The 20,844-nt window shown below is 35.1% G+C and overlaps 1 protein-coding gene across 6 annotated transcripts in view; it reads left to right on the top strand.

Annotated features, from left to right (window-relative positions):
- The window catches only part of SPATA6 (spermatogenesis associated 6), a 133,433-nt gene that overhangs the window by 67,280 nt on the left and 45,309 nt on the right, over positions 1–20,844 (top strand). For 2 of the 6 annotated variants that reach the window (XM_003259006.4, XM_012511002.2), the window contains 2 exons: positions 12,624–12,808; positions 16,796–16,895. In XM_003259006.4, coding sequence (XP_003259054.3) covers positions 12,624–12,808; positions 16,796–16,895 — 285 coding nt within the window. Of the gene's footprint in view, positions 1–12,620; positions 12,809–16,795; positions 16,896–20,844 lie in introns of all 6 variants that reach the window. The other 4 variants (XM_030823875.1, XM_030823876.1, XM_030823877.1 and 1 more) reach the window with 3 other exon arrangements.

The following is a 20,844-nucleotide window of genomic DNA, read 5'->3' as shown; positions in this document are numbered from 1 at the left end:
ATCTCCCAGAATTCCCACATGTTGTGGGAGGTACCCAGGGGGAGATGATTGAACCATGGGCATTGATCTTTCCCATGTTATTCTCGTACAGTGAATAAGTCTCATGAGATCTGATGGGTTTATCAGGGCTTTCCGCTTTTGCTTCTTCCTCATTTTTCTCTTTCTGCCATCATGTAAGAAGTGTCTTTTGCCTCCCACCATGATTCTGAGGCCTCCCCAGCCATGTGGAACTGTAAGTCCAATTAAACCTCTTTTTCTTCCCAGTCTTGTGTATGTCTTTATCAGCAGTGTGAAAACGAACTAATACATCTTGCTAAATACAAATAAAAGCCAGCACAAAGTGCTGTTCTTCCAATTTATTTCCCTAGAGATACAACCTTGCAAACCATGTGATCTGCCTTTCAAGCTATTGTAGGCTATAGTTTTATTAAATATTTTGCCACTGCATTACAGACATCATAAATTTTCTATTTGAAAATAGCTGTTCCCCATGCTGCCTGCCCCCAGCTGATAAGCCAATGTATATATTGATTTCTGTTAAGGCTAGTACATTAAGATAACAATTTGTAAACTCATTGGGGTAATGCTATTTGATATACCAGTAAGCCTCCAACTGTTGGAAGCTTAATATAATAGAAATTTAGTTTTTAATTACATAACAATTAAATTGAGGATACTTTCGATCTGTATGCTATTTTCTCCATGCTGTGACCCATCTTATGGCTTTGGCTCACCCTGAGGCCTTGGTGTCTTCTTCACATGGTGGAAGATGATGGAAAATATGGAGAAGCCATATCTGTTTCTTAAAAGCCTGGGCCTGGGATTGACACACCATTCTTGCCTACTTTCTATTGCCAATAACTAATCACATTCTCTTACCTAGATGCAAAGATTTCTTCTTAGCAACAATTTTACTCTGGAAGAGGGAAAGCTGAATTGTGGGCAGCCAGCCATTTCTGTTACACGTGTAATACTCTGTTCCGTTCCCCTGCTAATATCTCTTTATCTCTTTAAAAAAGATTATATGACCGACACTGTTATGCTAGAAATAGAAAATTAGCAAAACTAGAAATTGTCTCTGCCCTCGTGGATATTTCATGGCAGTGAAGGAAGAAGACATACTAAGAAAATCACAAACATTCATATGTACTTGAAACTGTGATACATATCATGGAGGACATACATAATGCTTTGACATTATACACTGAGATGGTTTGACCTGGTTGAGGAGAATGGAAAAGGTATTTTGAGGATGTTGAGCTTTGAAGATGAATAGGAGTTTACTGTATGAAAAGGTGAGGTAAGAGCATGTGCAATAGAAAAGGGAAAATAGCATTTATTAAGGTTCAGTGGCTAAGCAACTAAAAGATTGGTATTGCTGGAAGTAAAGACATGAATAGGTACATAGTGTAAATTGAGCCTGTAGAAGCAGGTAGGGATTAAATCTTTTAGGCCATATTGGAGATTTTGGTAATTATCCTAAGTACAATGGGAGCAAATGAAATGATTTTAAACAGCAAGATGACATGGCGAGATTTATATTTGAAAATATCACTCTGAATTGCAGTATGGAAAATGAATGGACTGAGAAAAGAGTGGATGCTGGTAGACAAGTTAGTAGGCCATTGAATAGTCAAGGTGAGAAGTGATAGGTTAGATTGGGGCGGTAGTAATGGAGGGTGATAGCCGTAGAGATATTAGACAGATATTTAGAATTAATGTTGGAAAAGTAGACCTGAAAAATGGAAAAGAAGTGCTGTGTGACGATGTTTTGGCCAGCGATGGACCACAAATATGACAGTCGTTTTGTAAGATTATAATGTCTATTTTTGATGTACTTTTTCTTTGTTTAGGTCTGATACAAAAATCCTTATCATTCTGTTAAAATTGTTTACAGCATTCAGTACAGTAACAAGTTGTACAGGTTTGTAGCCTAGGTACAATAGGCTATACCACTATAGCCTAGGTGTGTTGTAGACCATACCATCTAGATTTATGTAAGTACACTCTATGATGTTTGCATGGTGACAAAGTCGCCTAATGACGTATTTCTCAGAAGGTATCCCCATTGTTAAGCAATGCGTGCTTAACAATGAGAACACATGACTGAATGTGTTCTCATAGAGAAAAATTTGATGTTTTGAATATGTTCTCTACCTAGAGTAATTTAAAAATTAGCAAGATCCCAGTAAAAATACCTCTAGGCTTTTTTTTTTTTTTTTAATTCCAGGAGCTAGGCAAAAATAGCCAGGAAGGCTTTGAAATCAAAGAGCATTGAAAGGAACTTAGCTCTGCAATGTTAAGAAAAATTGTTAGATTTCTGATTTTCACAACTCAATGTTTGATGATACCATTTATTGATACAAGAAAATGTACAAGGACTAGGTTGGAGTTCACAGAATTCTAAATTTTTCTGCAAATTCCTGTTTATCTTGTTTAGGCTTTGGAGAGTCTTTGGCAGTGGTTTTCATCCCAGAAGCTTAAAAATCAACAGACCAGGGCTTAAAAGTCAACCACATGACACTTGTCCCATTCTGAAGGGGATTTACCTTTAAGAAGTTACTGAACTTTTGTTTCTAGCAGGTCAGATGGAAAGGAAAGCGGGCAAAAGGAAGGATAGAGGCCTGAGGGTGATGGAGGAACATAACACAGGAGATAGGGAATAGTGGGATAAATGCTGTATCTTTCAAATTGGAATGTGAAGGCATCTCAAAGGCAAATGGTTTTAACATTTTATATTTTTAATTTGCCTTGGCTAGCAAATCTTTTAAGGAAGAATTTTTAGAATCTGGATTAAAAAATAAATTTTGTCGTAACAATTAGGAAATATAGACCATTGGATGTGTGAGATTTTGCTTCTTTCCATTTTAAGGTACCTTTCAAACAAACAGTTTTATTTATATAAAAAACTCTCCAAAGTTGCCATTGTAAGTCTAAAATATCCTTGGTGAAATCATGCTGTTTAGAAAAATAAGTGTATAATTTAAAGTTCTAGTATGAATACATGTAGGAAGCTTGAATACAACTTGGAAGGGGCATGGACCTAGACTGAAATAAATCCATGAGTCTGGCGGTGTTGGTCAAATATATTACTTGTGTGCATTTTGTCTTTGCGCCTCATTTTAATAGTTGCTTATTCCAAATTGAAGACTGGACAGATTTGCAATTCTAGAAACATGAGAGATTTGGAGGCAGTCTCTCACAGAGGAAATTTCTCTCATGAAGAAAACAATTAAAAAAACAAAACAAAACAGAGGAACGTTTTCATGGTATTTTGACAAGTGACCCAGGGCAAAGATTTTACTATAAGGATGTTGGTACAATGAGAACAGCTAAACCTGTGAGTCTTTGGGCCTGGCTCAAAAATGGATTTAGTGGCTTTTGTCTGTTCACTTCTCTAGGAACTTTCTTTTATAGAATCCCCTCAAAAAGTGACAAAGACAAAGAGATACATATTAGTATTGTTAGTAATGAGCCAGGTTTCTCCCTGGCATACAAATGTTCAAATATGATCAGATAATTAATAGATTACTGAAAGTCTTCTGCATTTCTGAAAGACAGGGTAACTCAGTGATTGAGAGCTTAACCAAAGGAAATTGGAGCTGAGGCTCAGTACCGAGACCCACTTCACCATTATAGCCATAGAGACCCCTGAAGAGAGAGGCTAAAAGAAGTCACAGAGAAATTTGGTATTTCTAAGTTGAAGATCTTAGCTGTGGCAGCAAAAGGGCCTATTGGATCTTATTGGACTTCTAGGATTGTCAACTGCCATCTGGTCAGAAGTCCATCACAAACTGAATAACCTGTTGATATGCAAAGCTGAGTTTATGACATAATACAGTGTGGGAGAGCACCATCTTGACAGTCTTATTGTTGTCTCTGAAAGAGGAAGGTTAATGGCTGATATTTATATGGTTTTGGGAACTGGGCTTGAGTGTTTTAAGAGAGCTTTCAGTGTGGGATTCTAGTAGGCAAAGTTTGTGATATAAAAGTTTAGGATTAATGGAATAAAGGCATGGGTCTTAAAGTCTTGACAAGTAAACACTATTTTGATAAGGAAGGGATTTGTTCAGTTGAGTGATCTGTTGTCCTAAGATAGGAACTGTTTGCCAGTATTCAGAATCTGTTGTTTGGAGAAGGTAGCTGATTGATGATTGAGCAGTCTGTTTCTCAGGTAAATGATTTATGGGAAGGTCTTGAGGAAAATAACGAAGTTATTTACTGGTTTATAGCTTTATTTTCCTGGGCAAGAATTGAAGAACTCATGAGAGTGTCATGTCGTAGTAGGTAGGTCTTAGTTCTTTGTTCTGATAGTTAAGCCATATGAATGCAGATGGTCTCAGTTCTCATGTCTCACTAAAGTTACATGTTTTTCCATTAGTGTGTTGTACATTGTTTATTAGACATATTCCTAGAAACCTTATGGCTTGTTCCTATTGTGAATGGACTTTTTTTTTTGGTAAAATTACATTTTTGTTGTTTTACTGATGTATAGGTTTGGAATTGATTTTTGTATGACAATCTTGTAATAGATGTTCTTGGATTTTTTTTATAGAGGTAAACTTACCATCTATAGATAAAGAATTTTATTTTTGCCTTTCATGATCTTTTTCTCAGCTTACCAGGATCTTCAATACTGCAGATAAAACTGGCAATAGCGAATGTGGCAGAGACATTTCTTACTTATTGGCTATACACACACTTTCCCATACTTCTAAGCCTAATTGCAGGTAGATGGGGCCTAGTTCTAGCCAATAGACTGTGCATGGAAATTTTGTGGATCAGTTCCAGGGCAAAGCATAGAAGAGTTAATATAAACATTGATATGTTTGGCTGTGTCACCACCCAAACTTCAACTTGAATTGTATCTCCCAGAATTCCCCTATGTTGTGGGAAGGACCCAGGGGGAAGTAATAGAATCACGGGGACCGGTCTTTCCCATGCTATTCTCCTAATAATTGTAAGTAAGTGTCAAGAGATCGGAGGGGTTTATCAGGGGTTTCTGCTTTTGCTTCTTCCTCATTCTCTCTTGCTGCTGCCATGTAAGAAGTGCCTTTTGCCCTCAGCCATGAACGTGAAACCTCCCCGGCCATGTGGAACTGTAAGTCAAACTTCTTTTCCTCCCAGTCTTGTGTATGTCTTTATCAGCAGTGTGAAAACAGACTAATACAGTAAATTGGTACCAGTAGAGTAGGGCATTGCTGAAAAGATACCTGGAAATGTGGAAGCGACTTTGGAACTGGGTAACAGGAAGAGGTTGGAACAGTTTGGAAGGTTCAGAAGAAGACAGGAAAATGTGGGAAAGTTTGGAACTTCCTAGTGACTTGTTGAATGGCTTTGGCAAAAATTCTGATAGCAATATGGACAATAAAATCCAGGCTGAGGTGGTCTCAGATGGAGATGAGAAGCTTTTTGGGAACTGGAGTAAAGGTGACTCTTGTGAAGAGACTGGTGGCATTTTTCCCCTGCCCTAGAGATTTGTGGAACTTTGAACTTGAGAAAGATGATTGAAGGTATCTGGCAGAATAAATTTCTAAGCAGCAAAGCATTCAAGAGATGACTTGGGTACTATTAAAGGCATTCTGTTTTATAAGGGAAGCAGAGCATAAAAGTTTGGAAAATTTGCAGCCTGACTATGTGATAGAAAAGAGAAACCTATTTTCTGGGGAGAAATTCAAGCCAGCTGCAAAATTTGCATAAGTAGCAAGGAGCCTAATGTTAATCCCCAAGACCATAGGTAAAATGTCTCCAGGTCATGTCAGAGACCTTCATGGCAGCCCCTCCCAATCACAGGCCCAGAGGTCCAGTAGGAAAAAGTGGTTTCATGGGCTGGGCCCAGGGTCCCTGTGCTGTGTGCAGCCTAGGGACTTGGTGCCCTGTGTCTCAGCGACTCAAGCCATGGCTAAAGGGGCCAATGTAGAGCTTGGGCTCTGGCTTCAGAGGGCGGAAGCCCCAAGCCTTGGCAGCATCCATGTGGTGTTGAGCCTGCGAGAGCTCAGAAGTCAAGAATTGAGGTTTGGGAACCTCCGCCTAGTTTTCAGAAGATGTATGGAAACTCCTGGATGCCCAGGCTGAAATTTGCTGCAGGGGCAGAACCCTCATGGTGAACTTGTGCTAAGGCAGTGCAGAAGAGCCCCCACACAGAGTCCCTACTGGGGCACTGCCTAGTGGAGTGGGAAAAGAGGGACACCATCCTTCAGATCCCAGAATGGTAGATCTACTGACAGCTTGCACCATGCGCCTGGAAAAGCTTTGACTGCCCCACTGGATTTCAGACTTGCATGGGCCCTGTAACCCCTTTGTTTTGGCCAGTTTCTCTCATTTGGAACAGCTGTGTTTACCCAGTACCTGCACCCCCATTGTGTCTAGGAAGTAACTAGCTTGTTCTTAGTTTTACAGGCTCATAGGCAGAAGGGACTTGCCTTGTCTCAGATGAGACTTTGGATTGTGGACTTTTGGGTTAATGCTAAAATGAGTTCGGACTTTGGGGGACTGCTGGGAAGGCATGATTCGTTTTGAAATGTGAGAACATGATATTTGGAGGTGCCAGGGGTGGAATGATATGGTTTGGCTGTGTTCCCATCCAAATCTTAACTTGAATTGTATCTCCCAGAATTCCCACATGTTGTAGGAGGGACCCAGGGGAAGGAAATTGAATCATGGGGGCCTGTCTTTCCCATGCTGTTCTCGTGATAGTAAATAAGTGTCATGAGATCTGATGGGTTTATCAGGGGTTTCTGCTTTTGCTTCTTCCTCATTCTCTCTTGCCGCCACCCTGTAAGAAGTGCCTTTCACCCTCAGCCATGATTGTGAAACCTCCCCAGCTATGTGGAACTGTAAGTCTAATTAAACCTCCTTTTCTTCCCAGTCTCGTGTGTGTCTTTATCAGCAGCATGAAAATGGACTAATGCAAACACTCTTATTGTTACAGTGACAATGAAGCTTCAGGTTCTAGATAGTACAGTTATAATTTGTTTAGCATGTTTTATCAGCATAAGTCCCTGGGCAGTTTTGTATAATTTCTCTTGCTAAACTGTGTTACCATATAGTGGAGGAAAAATGAACGTTTATGATGTCAAGCCATTGATTTTCAAACTTAATTTGCTACTGCAGTATTGCCTAACATGCTGTAGTGTAGACTAATGCAGTGTGTATTCTTGTCTTTGAAAGGATAATCTATAAATTTCCACACATATAAATATTATTTGCAGTAAAGTTTTGTTAGCTATTCTTTAGCAAGTTAAGGAAGTTCCCTTGAAATTCCTTGTTTGAATAGAATATATATGTATATATATAGAATGAATGGATATTGAATATTATCAAATGCTATTTCCAGCACCTGTTGAGATGATAATTTTTTTATGGTGAATTGATAAATTTTCTAATGATAATCCATCCTTGTATTATTTGAATAAACTGCCTTGTCATGTTGTGTTCTTCTAGCTTATTCTTTAACATTCCCAAATTAAAATATTTTAGTTATGATTTTTCCATATATGGCCACAACTGAGGGTGGCCTATAGTTATCCTTTCTTGTACTGTCCTTGAATGATTTGGTAGCATTGTTGTGATCACATTATAACTTTAGTTGGGAATGTTTTCTTTCTTTCTCAGTTTGTCAGTTTGTTCCTTAGCTGTGTATATTGGATTATTGGTAAATCATATTGTGAGCCCATCCTTTGTGGGACTTCCCTTGTAGAAATCCTGTTAGGCTTGGGCTATGAGAGTTTGCAATTTGTTTCTGCCATAGATCCCTCATATATAATTGGTCTGGAACCCCCACTGCTTAACAGCTGTTTGATTTTGCTTTTATTTTCTTACCAATAAGGTACAGATAATAAAAATGTCTACCTCATAAGGTTGTTGTGAGGATTTAAAAAGTTTTTGTATGTAAGTGAATAGAACAGTGGTCTAAGAGGGGAGGGGTTCCCCTCAAGAACTGATATATTTGGGAATTATTTTCTTATTGTATTATTTTAGAATATCTTTTAAATTCGGCTTCAGTGTAAAAAAAGTACATCTTACTTAAACCAAATCAGATAGTGCGCATATAAATGTTTAAATCAGATAAGATAGGAATTGATCATTTACTTGATGTAAGATTCACTAAGGAATGTTCTTGGCAAGATTGAGAAACTGATTTCAGTTACCCATATCTACTTTTTCCCCTTTCAGAACCATACTTTCCTCTGACCATCCTGCAAGTTGTACCTGCACTGTACATCTGTCCTATGGTCCTTATTCTCAACTACTTCTCAGCTAATTCCGTTTGAATTATTTCTGTTTATTTCTGAACTCTTCTGCCCTATGACAGAAGAGAAACTTTAGAGAATAGTGTGTGGTACTAGGCACTGTGTAGGCTTACAACAAATATTTGTTGAGTAACTGAATTTTCTAGTTCCCATTATTTGTAGTAGTTAATTCTCACCCACACTAATTTGACCTTGAGGTTTTTGTAAATATAACATTTTTATGGCCATTAATATGATTTGTCAACTTACTGTGTAAGCAACTTTTCAGGAATCTTATTTCATACGTGTGGTATAAAAACTCTACGTATCATAGATTTGAAGAGCATGTCATTAATCACAATGACTTTAGTGTATGAAGTTTCCTTTTTTACCTGTACCAGTTTCAGATTAGTTTAAAAATATTGGTTATTTTTTCATCTTGATACATTTTAGCATTTGCCATATTGAAACTGTTGCATTTGTGGGTTCATAGAAAGTCATTTAAAAAACTCTTTTCATAAACGTAAAAAAGGCCTTTTTTATGCTGAAGTATAAATGCTATACACAGAAGAAAATTATGAGCCAAGCTCTCCACTAGTGTTTTCACTTTTCTTTCATTTAATTTTTCTGTCAAATCTGTAAGATTATGTCTTCAGTTTATAGGTAAGGAAACTAAAGCCTCAATAGGGTAAATGACTTGCTCAGGGTCTCATAAGCAGCAGGGATTTGAACTCAAGTTTTTGGACTCCAAGCCAGTATTATTGAAGATATACTCAAGAAATATAACCCTTCTGTGATGAGCTAAAGAGATAATATTCCATTTAGCTTTTGAAAGGAAATAATCTAAGGGAAACTCACAAGAGCTATGGAAACATTTTTTAAGCTAAGGCTGAAGGCTTTAAGTTTGAAATGGATTCTTATCAAAGAGACCTACCCTTTCGTTATACCTCCTAACCCCTTATTTAGATAAAAGACTTTCCAAAGCATACACTCTAATTCCATGGAAGGAATATATTCAAGCTGTGTTCCCATTGCACAATTACTTCATGTCTATTTAGCTCTAATTTCCTTTCTCATTACTTGTCCTTGATGTCTTATATTCTGTATTGTAACTTTTTTTGAGAGCTCCACTGGCTCCCTTGCTAATATATTTATTTAACACCCGTGATTGTTGTTCCCTGCTTTGTTTGCTACTTTACACGCAGAAGATGCTTAATAAATGTTGAATACTATTGAGTTACAGCATTTAAGATTCTTGTACAATGTGTCCCTCCCACCTCTATGATATTCTCTATTACATTTGTATAGAAATAGGCAAACTGTTATTCATTTTTCATCTTTGCTCGTCTTTTCTTGTGCCTTTTTCCTATTCTGAATGGCTTTTCTCCTCCTTTCCTCTATGTGTGGCTTTGATTTCAATTCTACTTTCTCAATTAGACCTCCACCATTAAGACCATTAGAAGTCTTTCATTCCTTTGAATTTCTTTTTGCAGTTGTTGTCATTGGAATGTGTTTGACACTTCAGCATATCTTATTGTCATTTATCCTTCTGTATATGCCCTGCCTCATCTGGATTGTGAGTTTAAATTTTTGTATTTCTTTAGGTTTGAGTTCTAGCTAACATGTTCAAGAGATTCTCAGTGAATATTCTGATAGAAATTCAGTGGTAGTCACCTATAAAAGGCTTTGTATAAAGCATTGCTGACTAGTTTGGGGAGAAAATTTAGCAGATAAAAATGAAGTGGTCTGCCATCTAACATGTCTCAGTTGACATTGAAATTGATAAAAAGAAAATAATCCAAGCAAAGTGACTCGTATTTGGATATATTCTAGAAACAACAGTGTGACACCTTCTCCCACTTTCTTTTCCTTTCTTGTCTTTCCTTTTTTTTTTTCTTTTCTTTTTCTTTGAGACAGAGTCTTGCTGCGTCACCCAGGCTGGAGTGCAGTGGTGCAGTCATAGCTCACTGCAACATAGAACTCCTGAGCGCAAGGTTCTCCTGCCTCAGCCTCCTGAATAGTTGAGACTACAGGTGTGAGCTACCTCTTCTGCGTCTCTTAACATAAACACTTACACTGTTGACCATCAACCTCCTTGATCTTGTTTTTAACATTTACTGTGTTTTTGTTTTGTCTCTGAATAGCTAAAAATGGAGCAATTTTATGTTTTTCTTCAATCTTGATCACATATTTCTTGTTGGTCAGTTATTGGGGACTGTAACTGAGTCATTTGAACTATGTTCTATTAGGTTCTGGAATGAAAGCATGATTCTCTCAGCTGACCACTGACTTATTATTTGTTGTAATTTTGGAAAATAGTGAAAATTATGGTAGTGTTGAAACAAAACCTATGCTGGACTTACATTTTAATAACAAATGACATACATTTATTGGGCAACTAATTTATATACCTAGACATCCTGCAATATAGTTTAAGTAAATAATGGAAGATCTATATAAGCTAGCTATTATTATTTTTCATGTGAGGGAAATGAGTCTGAGAAGAATTAGATAGCTGTCTAAAAGGTCAAATATTTAACAAATAGCACTGCTATAACGTAAACTCTTAAAGGCAGAGACTTTGTTTTGTTCACTATTGTAGTCCCAAAACTTAGGACATGACTGGAACTCAAATATTTGTTAAATGAATCCAATTCCTCTCCTCTTATTCTCTCTTGAACTCAACTTCAGATTTTCACTCTTGTCACTCCATTAAAGCTATTTTTGTTGATGTTATCAATGACCTCACTGTTACTAACATCCAAAGGTCTGTCTTTTCTAACTTGACCTATCAAATTATATTTACCCATTAGTTACTCCCCCTTCCTTGAAATACATTGTTTACTGACTTCCAAAACAACACATTCTTGTGTTTCTTTCCTTTCTTCCCTGGCTACTCTTCAGTAATGTTTTCTTTTCATCTTTCAAGCCTCTAAATATTGGAGTATTCCCAGGGCTAATTCTTCAGATGTTTTCTACTTTTGATTTACTTTTACTTCCTTGGCAATATCACCCAGTGAAATACCTTTAAATACCATTTAGACTCTAGTAATTACCAATTTATATTTTCATCCTGGACTTTCCCCCATACTCTGCTCTAATATATTGAATGATTAATAGATAATAGATACATGAAGCTTAATATGTCCAAAACTAGACTCCTAATATCTTAATTTTCTATGCTTACAATTGGAAGAGTATATCTAATTCATACAAACCCAACCCTTCTAGTTGATTAGGACAGAAAACCTTAGTGTCATCTTTGACATCGAGACCAGTTGTGACCTGTTGGCTGTGTCTTCTAAATATATTCTGAATCTGATCACTTCTCACCTCCATTGTAGTCATTCTGGCCAAAGCCAGCATCCTTTTCCAGATTTTATTATAACAGGTTCCTAGCTGATTTCCTGCCAGGACCCTTGGCCCCTCTGCAGACTATTCTCAATATAATAGCCTGGGATGTCCTATTTATAGAAGGAAAAAGTCAGGACATATTTTTCTCTCAGAATAAAAGATTAATTTCTTAAAACCTACCTTTTTGACCTCATTTCTTACTACCTAGTCGAGCTCCACTGGCTCCCTTGCTAATATCAAGCATGTCCTCCTCCTACTCCCAAGATCTTTGCACTTATTTTTCTCTCTTCTGGCATAGTCTTTCCACAGATAATCTTCGTGACTTAGGTCTTACGGTCTTTACCGAGGTCTTCAGGTCTCGGTGAGGTTCCTACTGACTATCCCATTTAAAATTACAGTTCCTTTTCCTGCGTACTCTTTCCATCCCACCCATCAGCACTTAACCCCCCTTCTTCTCATGTTACTTAATATCCTTTAACACACTCTATTCTACTTCTTTATCTTGGTGTGTTTTTGTGTTTTACATTTATCTCTTCTTATTAGAATATATATTTTACCAGAATATATGTTCCACAGGAGCAGGAATTTATTCATTTGTCTTTCCTGATTTGTTCATGTGTCCATTCCCAGAACAAATGAAGTAGTGAATGAGTATTAGACCTGAATTTGAATCTAGTTCTGTTTGATCTGATAGCTAAACTAGGCTACCACTTGGTTTATGTGGATGTATTCTTTGTTTTAGATACACACATCCCTACGTGAACCCCACCACTACTCAAAAGCCTTTTGAACTATCTTATAAATTTTATGTATAATGAACAATCTTGATATATTTAATATTTAATATTACAGTGACTAATTACTATATTCTGAATTTTATCTTTATAGCTGTGGCATATATTTGTTTTATTACTTTTATAAAATGAGTGTGTGTGTGCACACGCATATTACTACTGTGCATACTATATTACTATATATTATGTTATATACATATGTATCTATATGTGTATATCTATATATATATAATTTTTAAAGCAGGTTATCAGGACACCCCATGGGAGAGACTTCGACGACTCTTTAGAAAAATGTGAAGAGTATTTGAGCTCAAGGTCGCGTAGTAAGCCCCAGCATTCAGCGAGGACCTTACTGGTCCATTCAGCACCCTCAACAATACCAAAGCATTCTCCAAGCCCTGTGTTAAATAGAGCTTCTCTCAGGGAAAGGTAATTATGTGCGGTCTTCATTTCTGTACTGATCTTTGAATAATAAGTATTAGAAGGGGAAGCAGCAATTATGCATGTGAAATAAATATTTATAAAAGTGTAATTTGATTTTAAAAGGCTTAAATTGTTTTTGTTTAGAATATATTACATATTAGATAATGTTAGATATTTCTTCCTAGCACAGTTCTCTAGATGTGAGTTTATTAAGCAGATATGGGTCACATTAACCTTAATTACAGATTATAGTTCTTAAAAGTGAAAAGTCATATATGTGATTGTTTTTAGTAGATTCAGAGGAATTTAATATTATAGGCTTGCCTTAAGTGTAAACACAACGCAGATTATATTTTTTATTTATTCGTAATGGCTATCTATATATTGTTGGTAGATGGTATCTAGTTTTCTCAAACAACCTTCCCGCAGCTCCCTAAGAGCATCTTAATCATGCAAAGATTCCAGCTCTCCCTTTAAAAATGCTATGGCAACCAGAGTCTGATCCTGTTATAATTTGGATGTGAAATAAATAGTTCCTTTTCATATATTTTAAAATTGAAATTGGAAATTCCTTGCCTCTGTCACAAATAGTAATATAGAAAACCATGTTTCTGTAATAAGTTGAAAGTAAATCAATCCTGGTTAAAAAATTATACAAGTTTTTTTCTATATGTAAGAGAAACACTGGACACTGAACAACATGGAAATCGATGTATCTTTACAGCTCGTGTCAGAAAGATAAAGTAAGCACGCCAAATTCCTATAGTGTGTACTGGGGCCATCAGACATAATTAACAAAGATTTAATTAACTGTAGAGAATATATCAAAAGTTTAACTCAAAGCTGATGAGTTGAACAACAGTGTGTTAGTTTGGATGCTGTATTAAAACAAATCTATTTTAAACATATAGGTTTGTCTGTTTACTTATTAGCTTTGAAAGTATTCATAATGGATGTATGGAGGCATGTTGTACACCCCAATCCTGAGATAGGGAATTTTGATTAAGGTTGCTTCTAGTCCATTAGAATCATGCCTGTTGCAGGGTAGTGGGGGAATCATGGAATCGTTAACATAGGTGCGCACACACACAAACAACAACAACAACATCAAAAATTCAGGAGAAAAACTGGAAGAGAGGTTTTTCTGCTGAAGTTGATGACTTGCATCTCAGTATCAGGGGACTTTCCTTGATTTCCTCATCTGCCCAGCCGTTTAGACATACAATTGGTGCTCCTTTCTTTTTTACCGACTTTTAGAATTCATCTCTTGTGATTTTGTTGATTAGGTCCTTTGTCATCTCTGTAAGTTTTCCAGAATTTTTTAAATCTGTATTTCCTTGGATATGTTTTTGTTTACTTTTATAATAAACTTTTATAAATACTTTTATAAATAAATATTATTTACTTTTATAAATAAATTTGTTTTTCTTTACTTTTATAAATACTTTTATTTTTCTACCTTTTCACATATTTTGCAGAACTCTCCAATTGTAAACCTACCACTCTAGTACAGTGTTAATTTTTGTTCCGTGTTACTTTATCTTTGAATGCAATTTTGTTCCAGCTTTTGACCTTAGTCTTTTCTGGATTGATCAATTTGTCATTGAGGCTATATTCAAAAATTCTTCATTGATGACAGCTAAAGTTAGCTGTCCCTTTATTCATATTTCAGTGTGGGGAAGGGCCTAGAGTAGATAGCGGTGGCATTTACACATTATTTTCACTCAGGATGATAGATGTAGTAAGTTCTTTGCTAGAAGAAAATGAGTGATTCTAATGTTAAACGTTACCTATTTTAACTATAACTTGAGGAAGGTTAGGTAATTTTAAAATAAAAGAATACAATGGCAGTTTAGTTTTGAATTTACCTATACAAATTAACATTTTGTTGATATACTCTCTGGGGCAGGCATGACAGATAAGCTTTTTTTACTTTCACTAAAGCAGAACACCTTTGATTTGAGTGTATTTTCTAAATATCCAGATTAGTCTCTAAAGGAAGATAAAATGTCTAAGACATACTACTGGGAACAAAAACATTTTATTCTTTTCAACACTCAGTACCGCATCTTTAAATATAAGACATTCTCTGAAATGGCTTTTTATAGGTCACTAAGCAGTATACTTGTAGGGTGTTTATACAATCTATTGAAATCAATAAACAATTTAAACTGATGTAAATGTGGATTATATGTTCCAGGCAAAATTGGAAGTTTTGCGTGGATGATGTATGACAGAACATACAGTTATAGGAATTTATCTGTGTAAATATTTATTGAAATTAAGTTTTCTGTAAGATTGCAGTAAAATGCTGACTCCTTAATCATGTATATAAACAGATTTTTAGAAACTTTCCCAATGGCTTTAATCAAATGAATTGCTTTATTTATAGTGAAGGTGGTTTTTGCTTTGTGCCCATTTAAGAAATTCCTCCAGTAAAGTTAGCACAACATAAAATGGTTTCAATTTTGGTTATAAGTGTTGTATTTCAGAAGTTGTTCCCTTCTCAATGTGTAAATATTAATATTATAATTTAAAATTTGTGTGAGGTTTTGAGTTATTACTAAAATTAGACCAAGAAATACTAGCAAATCTACTGAAAAAGGAGCTGATATTCTTTTGAATCATGCTTAAAGTTTTGACTTTTATAAATGAAATTAGATTGGCAAGCAAGCATTCCTTATCCCACAGCACAGACTAGTGGATCCTCTAATAGTATCATTGAAGAGATCCAGTGGATCCTCAGAGCTGCATATTTGGATCTCAGATTTCCAAGATGTGCTATATATATTGCAAATAACAAAGCCTGCTAATGTATTTTTCATAGGTGCAGTAGAACTTGCTTTTATATATACAGGAGATTAAAATTTAGGTAATTGATTATTCATTACTTACTGCATTCTTTAAAGTAGATTGTATAATACATCCTGTTTAGTAGTTTATACTTTGTATAAACATATGATTTTGTAGCTTTTAAGAACAAACTGGGCTCATGCCTGTAATCCCAGCACTTTGGGAGGCCAAGGTGGGCGGATCACGAGGTCAGGAGTTTAGGATCAGCCTGACCAACATGATGAAACCTCTCTACTAAAAATACAAAAATTAGCCAGGTGTAGTGGCGGGAAATCCCAGCTACTCAGGAGGCTGAGGCAGGAGAATTGCTTGAACCTGGGAGGTGGAGGTTGCAGTTAACAAAGATTGCGCCATTGCACTCCAGCATGGGTGATAGAGCGAGACTCCGTCTCAAAAAAAAAAAAGGACAAACTGGGAAGAAAACAAGGCAAAGATTTAAGCAACATAGCAACATTTTACCTATTTCATTATAAGGGAATTATTAATAACACTTTATATATATGCATTATAATTAGACATTTTCATTATATGAAATAAAGTCATTTATCTATACTAGTGTCAGTTTTGAATTTGAAAAGGGCGTACAAAAGAGAAAGATGCTTTGTTTCTTCTTTCATATCTTTAATTTCAACCCCCAGACTCTAATAATAAAGTCACATTTTTCAATTTTTTAGATGCATTTATTCTTAGCTGAGACTAGAGAGACGATATCATCTGTGTTGAAAAGAAACCATATAACTTCTATGTTGCTCTGTATTCTGAAAAAATGAGCATGATTAAATTGTAAATATTTTTGTCTGTTATACACATTTTGTTTCAGAAAATTAGGTATTTTTTTCTCTGCAGAAAGGAATTTTTTCACACAGTTTGAGGGTATGATTACTAGAGAATAGGAACTATATGTAAAGGCATTGTACATAGAATTATTGTTTTCATATGAAAATCTGTATCTTTAATTAAAGCTCCAAATAACTATGTGTGGAAATCATTAAAATGGTCAGATATATAGGTATGTTCTCCCAAATGTATGCCAACCTTTATTAAGACTATTTGTTGAACATACTGTGAAAGCTTGATAGTATAGCTTAGAATCAGTACCTGATTTTATTAATAAAAATAAAACTTATTTTTTGCCTACAGGTTTCATTCTGATTGCTGTTCACCTTCAAACTGCGATGAGATCCGTGACCGGGTAAAAAATGTCTTGAAATCACATCAGGCTCATCAAAGACATTTATATGTTAGTTTCTAAAATTTTCTTTTGAAGACTATTTATAACAGGTCAAGAAAACCACCAAAGATGCCTAAAGCTTACAACATACGTAACAAACCTGCACATTGTGCACATGTACCCTAAAACTTAAAGTATAATAATAATAATAAAATAAAAATAAATAAAAAAAATTTAGTCATCGGGAAGAAAAAAGAAAGAAAGCAAGCTCCATTTGATGGAAGTCAGTGGTTTTGCTCAAGGCAACATATCTAAATTCCTGCTTGACCTAAGTCATTATGCAAAATGTTTGAAATAGACCATCTTAACTATAAACAATGTTAGTGATAATTATCTTATAAAGTTTCAGAACATAGTGACTTGATGATAATTATTTCACAGCTTTCAAAATATGAGAATTCTTGTTTTGTGGCCCAATATAAAGCAATTTCATCTGCTGCAAATAGATTTAATTCTAAATGGTAGCATGAGTGAGTAGGAGAGGTGTGTATTTTGAAGAAACTTCTCAGTTAATTTTTATGTTAATTGAATAAAAGAGGAAAAGAGCAGGTCAGGTTTGTCAGGTTTAACATTAGAAATAATCTGTATGGGGATATTTTCCTAGAAAAAGCAGATGAGCATTCATATAAATGACAGCTGGGAAATAATGACCGTACTTTTTTATGTGTTTGATCCCTTGTTTCATTAATTTAAAAAGCAATTGTTTATCGTCAATGTGTGTTGGACACTAAGATTAGTCTTCGGGGTATAAGGGGTTTATATGACCTTGGGATCAGTTTTTACAGTTTTAAGTTTCTATATACATGCTGTTTTTAAAATTAAACTTCTTTTCAAAGTATAGAAAAAAACACATAGAAAATGCACAAATAATAAGTAACAGCTTGATAAATTATAAAATGAACAGTCTTATGTAAACTACCTACCAGATCAAGAAATGAAACAGTTCTGCAGAAGCCCCTCTTGTTTCCTGCCAACTACTGCCATTACAAGTGTAAACATTATCAAACTTCTGACTAAGTTTTTTATCTTCTAACAGCAAGATATAATATTGCATATTTTGAGCTTTATATAAGTGACGTCCTACAGTGTCTGCTTTTTTATTCCTGTTTCTTTTTGGTTTTTCAATTCAAGCATTTTTGCAATTTAGACATCTTGTTTTACCTAGCAGTGTAGCAGTAGTTCATTCTTGTTGCCATAAATAAAATGTATTCATACAATACATTTTATTGTATGAAAATGGTACCATTTACTTATTCATTCCTCCATTGGTGGGCATTTGGTTTGTTTTGGGTTTGGGCTATTACAGAGCTGCTGTAAGCAGTATGCACGTGTCCTTGGGTGACATTGCATACATTTTATTTGGGTGTGTATCTACCAGTGGAATTAATCAGAGGGAATGCACACTCAGCTTTAGTAGATGCTATCAAAGAATGTTGCACATGGTTTTAACAGTTACACTCCCACTATCAATGTGGGAGAGTTATACTTGTTTCACATCCTCTCTACTCCTTTGATTGATTGTGTGTGTGTATGTGTGTGCCTGCATATGCGTCTGTGCTTCTCTGTGTTTTCATTTGACATTTTGATAAGTGAAAAGTAATTTATCATATAATGGTTTTAATTTGCTGTATCCAATGGCGAGTGAATATTCTTATTGGCCATTTGGATATCTTCTTTTGTGTTCACATCATTTGTTCATTTTTCTACTGGATTGTCTATCTTTCATTTTTAGGTAAGATTTCTTTGTAGATTCTTCATATGAGTCCTTAGATACATGTTTTGCAATTTTTTTTTCCACTCTGTGCCTTATCTTTTCGCTCTTAATAGTATCTTTTGATTAAAAGTAGTTATTAATTCTAATGAATACAATTTATCATTTTTCCTTTTTGATTAGCATTTTTATAGTTTTTATCTACTTTAAGACTTTCTTCTATGTCTTCTAAAGGCCTTTTTCTTTAACATTTAAATATATGAACCATTTGGAATTATTTTTTTCCACATAGTGGTAGCTAGGGGTCACATTTCAAGAAAGGTTCAAGTCTCATGATTATAGATTTGTCTATTTTACTTTCTGGTTCTCTTAATTTTGTTTTATATATTTTGAAGCGATGTCATTGGATGGATTATGGAACTTTATGAAATGTCCCTCTTTATCTCTAGTAATATTCCTTGTTTCATAGTATATTTTATCTGATATTAGTATAGCTATAGCAGCTTTTTTTGTCTAGTATATGCATGGTATATATTTTTCAATTCTTTGGTTTATATCATTATATGTAAAGGATGTATCTTGCAAGTAACACGTGAGTTTTTTTTTTTTCAAGAATGAAAATCTAGTATTTTTATGTGGGTTGTTTTGTCTTTTCTTTGGGTTAATCAAAATTTTTAACAATTTATTTTCCTTTGTATTAACTCGTGGTTCTTTTTTAACTATTTTGTTATTGTTTGCCTTATTTCGACATACACACATGACATTTTTATGATTTTTTGAATAATATTGGAACATGAAAACATTTAGCTGCTTTTAATCTGCCTACTTTTTTGCTTATCTATTATCATGCATCTTAATTCTACATGTATAAAACACAAGCAATTATTTTTGTTCATCTAGTAACACTTATTTTAATCACATATTATTATTCATTCTTTCTTTCAATTCACTGTTTCCATTTGGGTTCTAGAATCGTTTTCCTTCTAATATGAGGAACTCTCTTTAATGCTTCTTTTTATGTCACACTCCTGGATGAGAATTCTGAGTTTTCTTCAAAACATGTTGATTGTATTTATGAACAATAGTTTTGCTGGATGTAGAATTCTAGGTTAAAAGTCTTTTTTTTTTTTTTTTTTGGCATTTTAAAGAAGCTAATCCATTGTCTTCTGGCTGCTTCTGTATCTGTTGAAAAATCAGCTATTATTTGTTTGCAATAATATGGCTTTCCCCCTTCTGTTGTGTGTAAGATTTGCTGTTTGACATTGTGTTTAGTAGTTTTCCTATGATCTATCTAAATGTGGTTTTACTGAATTAATATCCATTCAGTGTGCAGAACTCATGTCTTTCATCTGTTTTGTAAAACTCTTAGCCATTCGTTCTTTAAACATTGCTTCTTCCCCAATATCTCTTTGCTATTTTTCTGGAACTTCAAATTACACTTATATAAAAATCTTTAAAATGTGTCTGATATGTATCTTATGCCTATATTCATATTTTTCATTATTTTTTCTCTCCAGTTTGGGTATTTGCTTTTAAACTGTGCTTTGCTAATCCTATGTTCTGCCGTATTTGCATCGATGTTAAAACTTTGATGAAATTTTGATTTTGAAGTTTTGATGAAAGCTTTTCATGAGGTTTTGCTGTTGAAACTTTGATCGATGAAATGGGCCAAATCCTGGAAAAATACAAACTACTATAACTGATATGGTTTGGCTGTGTGCCCACTCAAGTCTCATCTTGAATTCCCATGTGTTGTGGGAGGGACCCTGTGGGAGGTAATTGAATCATGGGGGCAAGTCTTTCCTGTGGCTGTTCTCATGATAGTGAATAAGTCTCATGAGGTCTGATGGTTTTTAAAAGAGGAGTTCCTCTGCACAAGATCTCTCTTTGCTTGCTGCCATCCATGTAAGATGTGACTTGCTCCCTATTGCCTTTAACCATGATTGTGAGGCTTCCCCCGCCACGTGGAACTGTAAGTCCAATTATACCTCTTTCTTTTGTAAATTGCCCATTCTCGGGTATGTCTTTATCAGCAGCATGAAAATGGACTAATACGATAACTAACTGAGGATGAAATAATATTAGTGGTTGTATATCTATTAAAGAAATTGAATTTGTAGTTAAGAACTTTTTCAAGGAGAGAGCCATAGGCCCAGATGGTTTCTGTGGTGAATCCAAACAAAATTTAAGGAGAATACAATACCAGTCTTGCACATCCCGAAAATAGAAGAAGGAAAACTTCCCCGT

This window comes from Nomascus leucogenys, chromosome 12 (assembly GCF_006542625.1).
Source record: "Nomascus leucogenys isolate Asia chromosome 12, Asia_NLE_v1, whole genome shotgun sequence".
NCBI lineage: Eukaryota > Metazoa > Chordata > Mammalia > Primates > Hylobatidae > Nomascus > Nomascus leucogenys.
The sequence above is the reverse complement of the archived record's forward strand: the minus strand, read 5'-3'. Positions and strand labels throughout refer to the sequence as shown.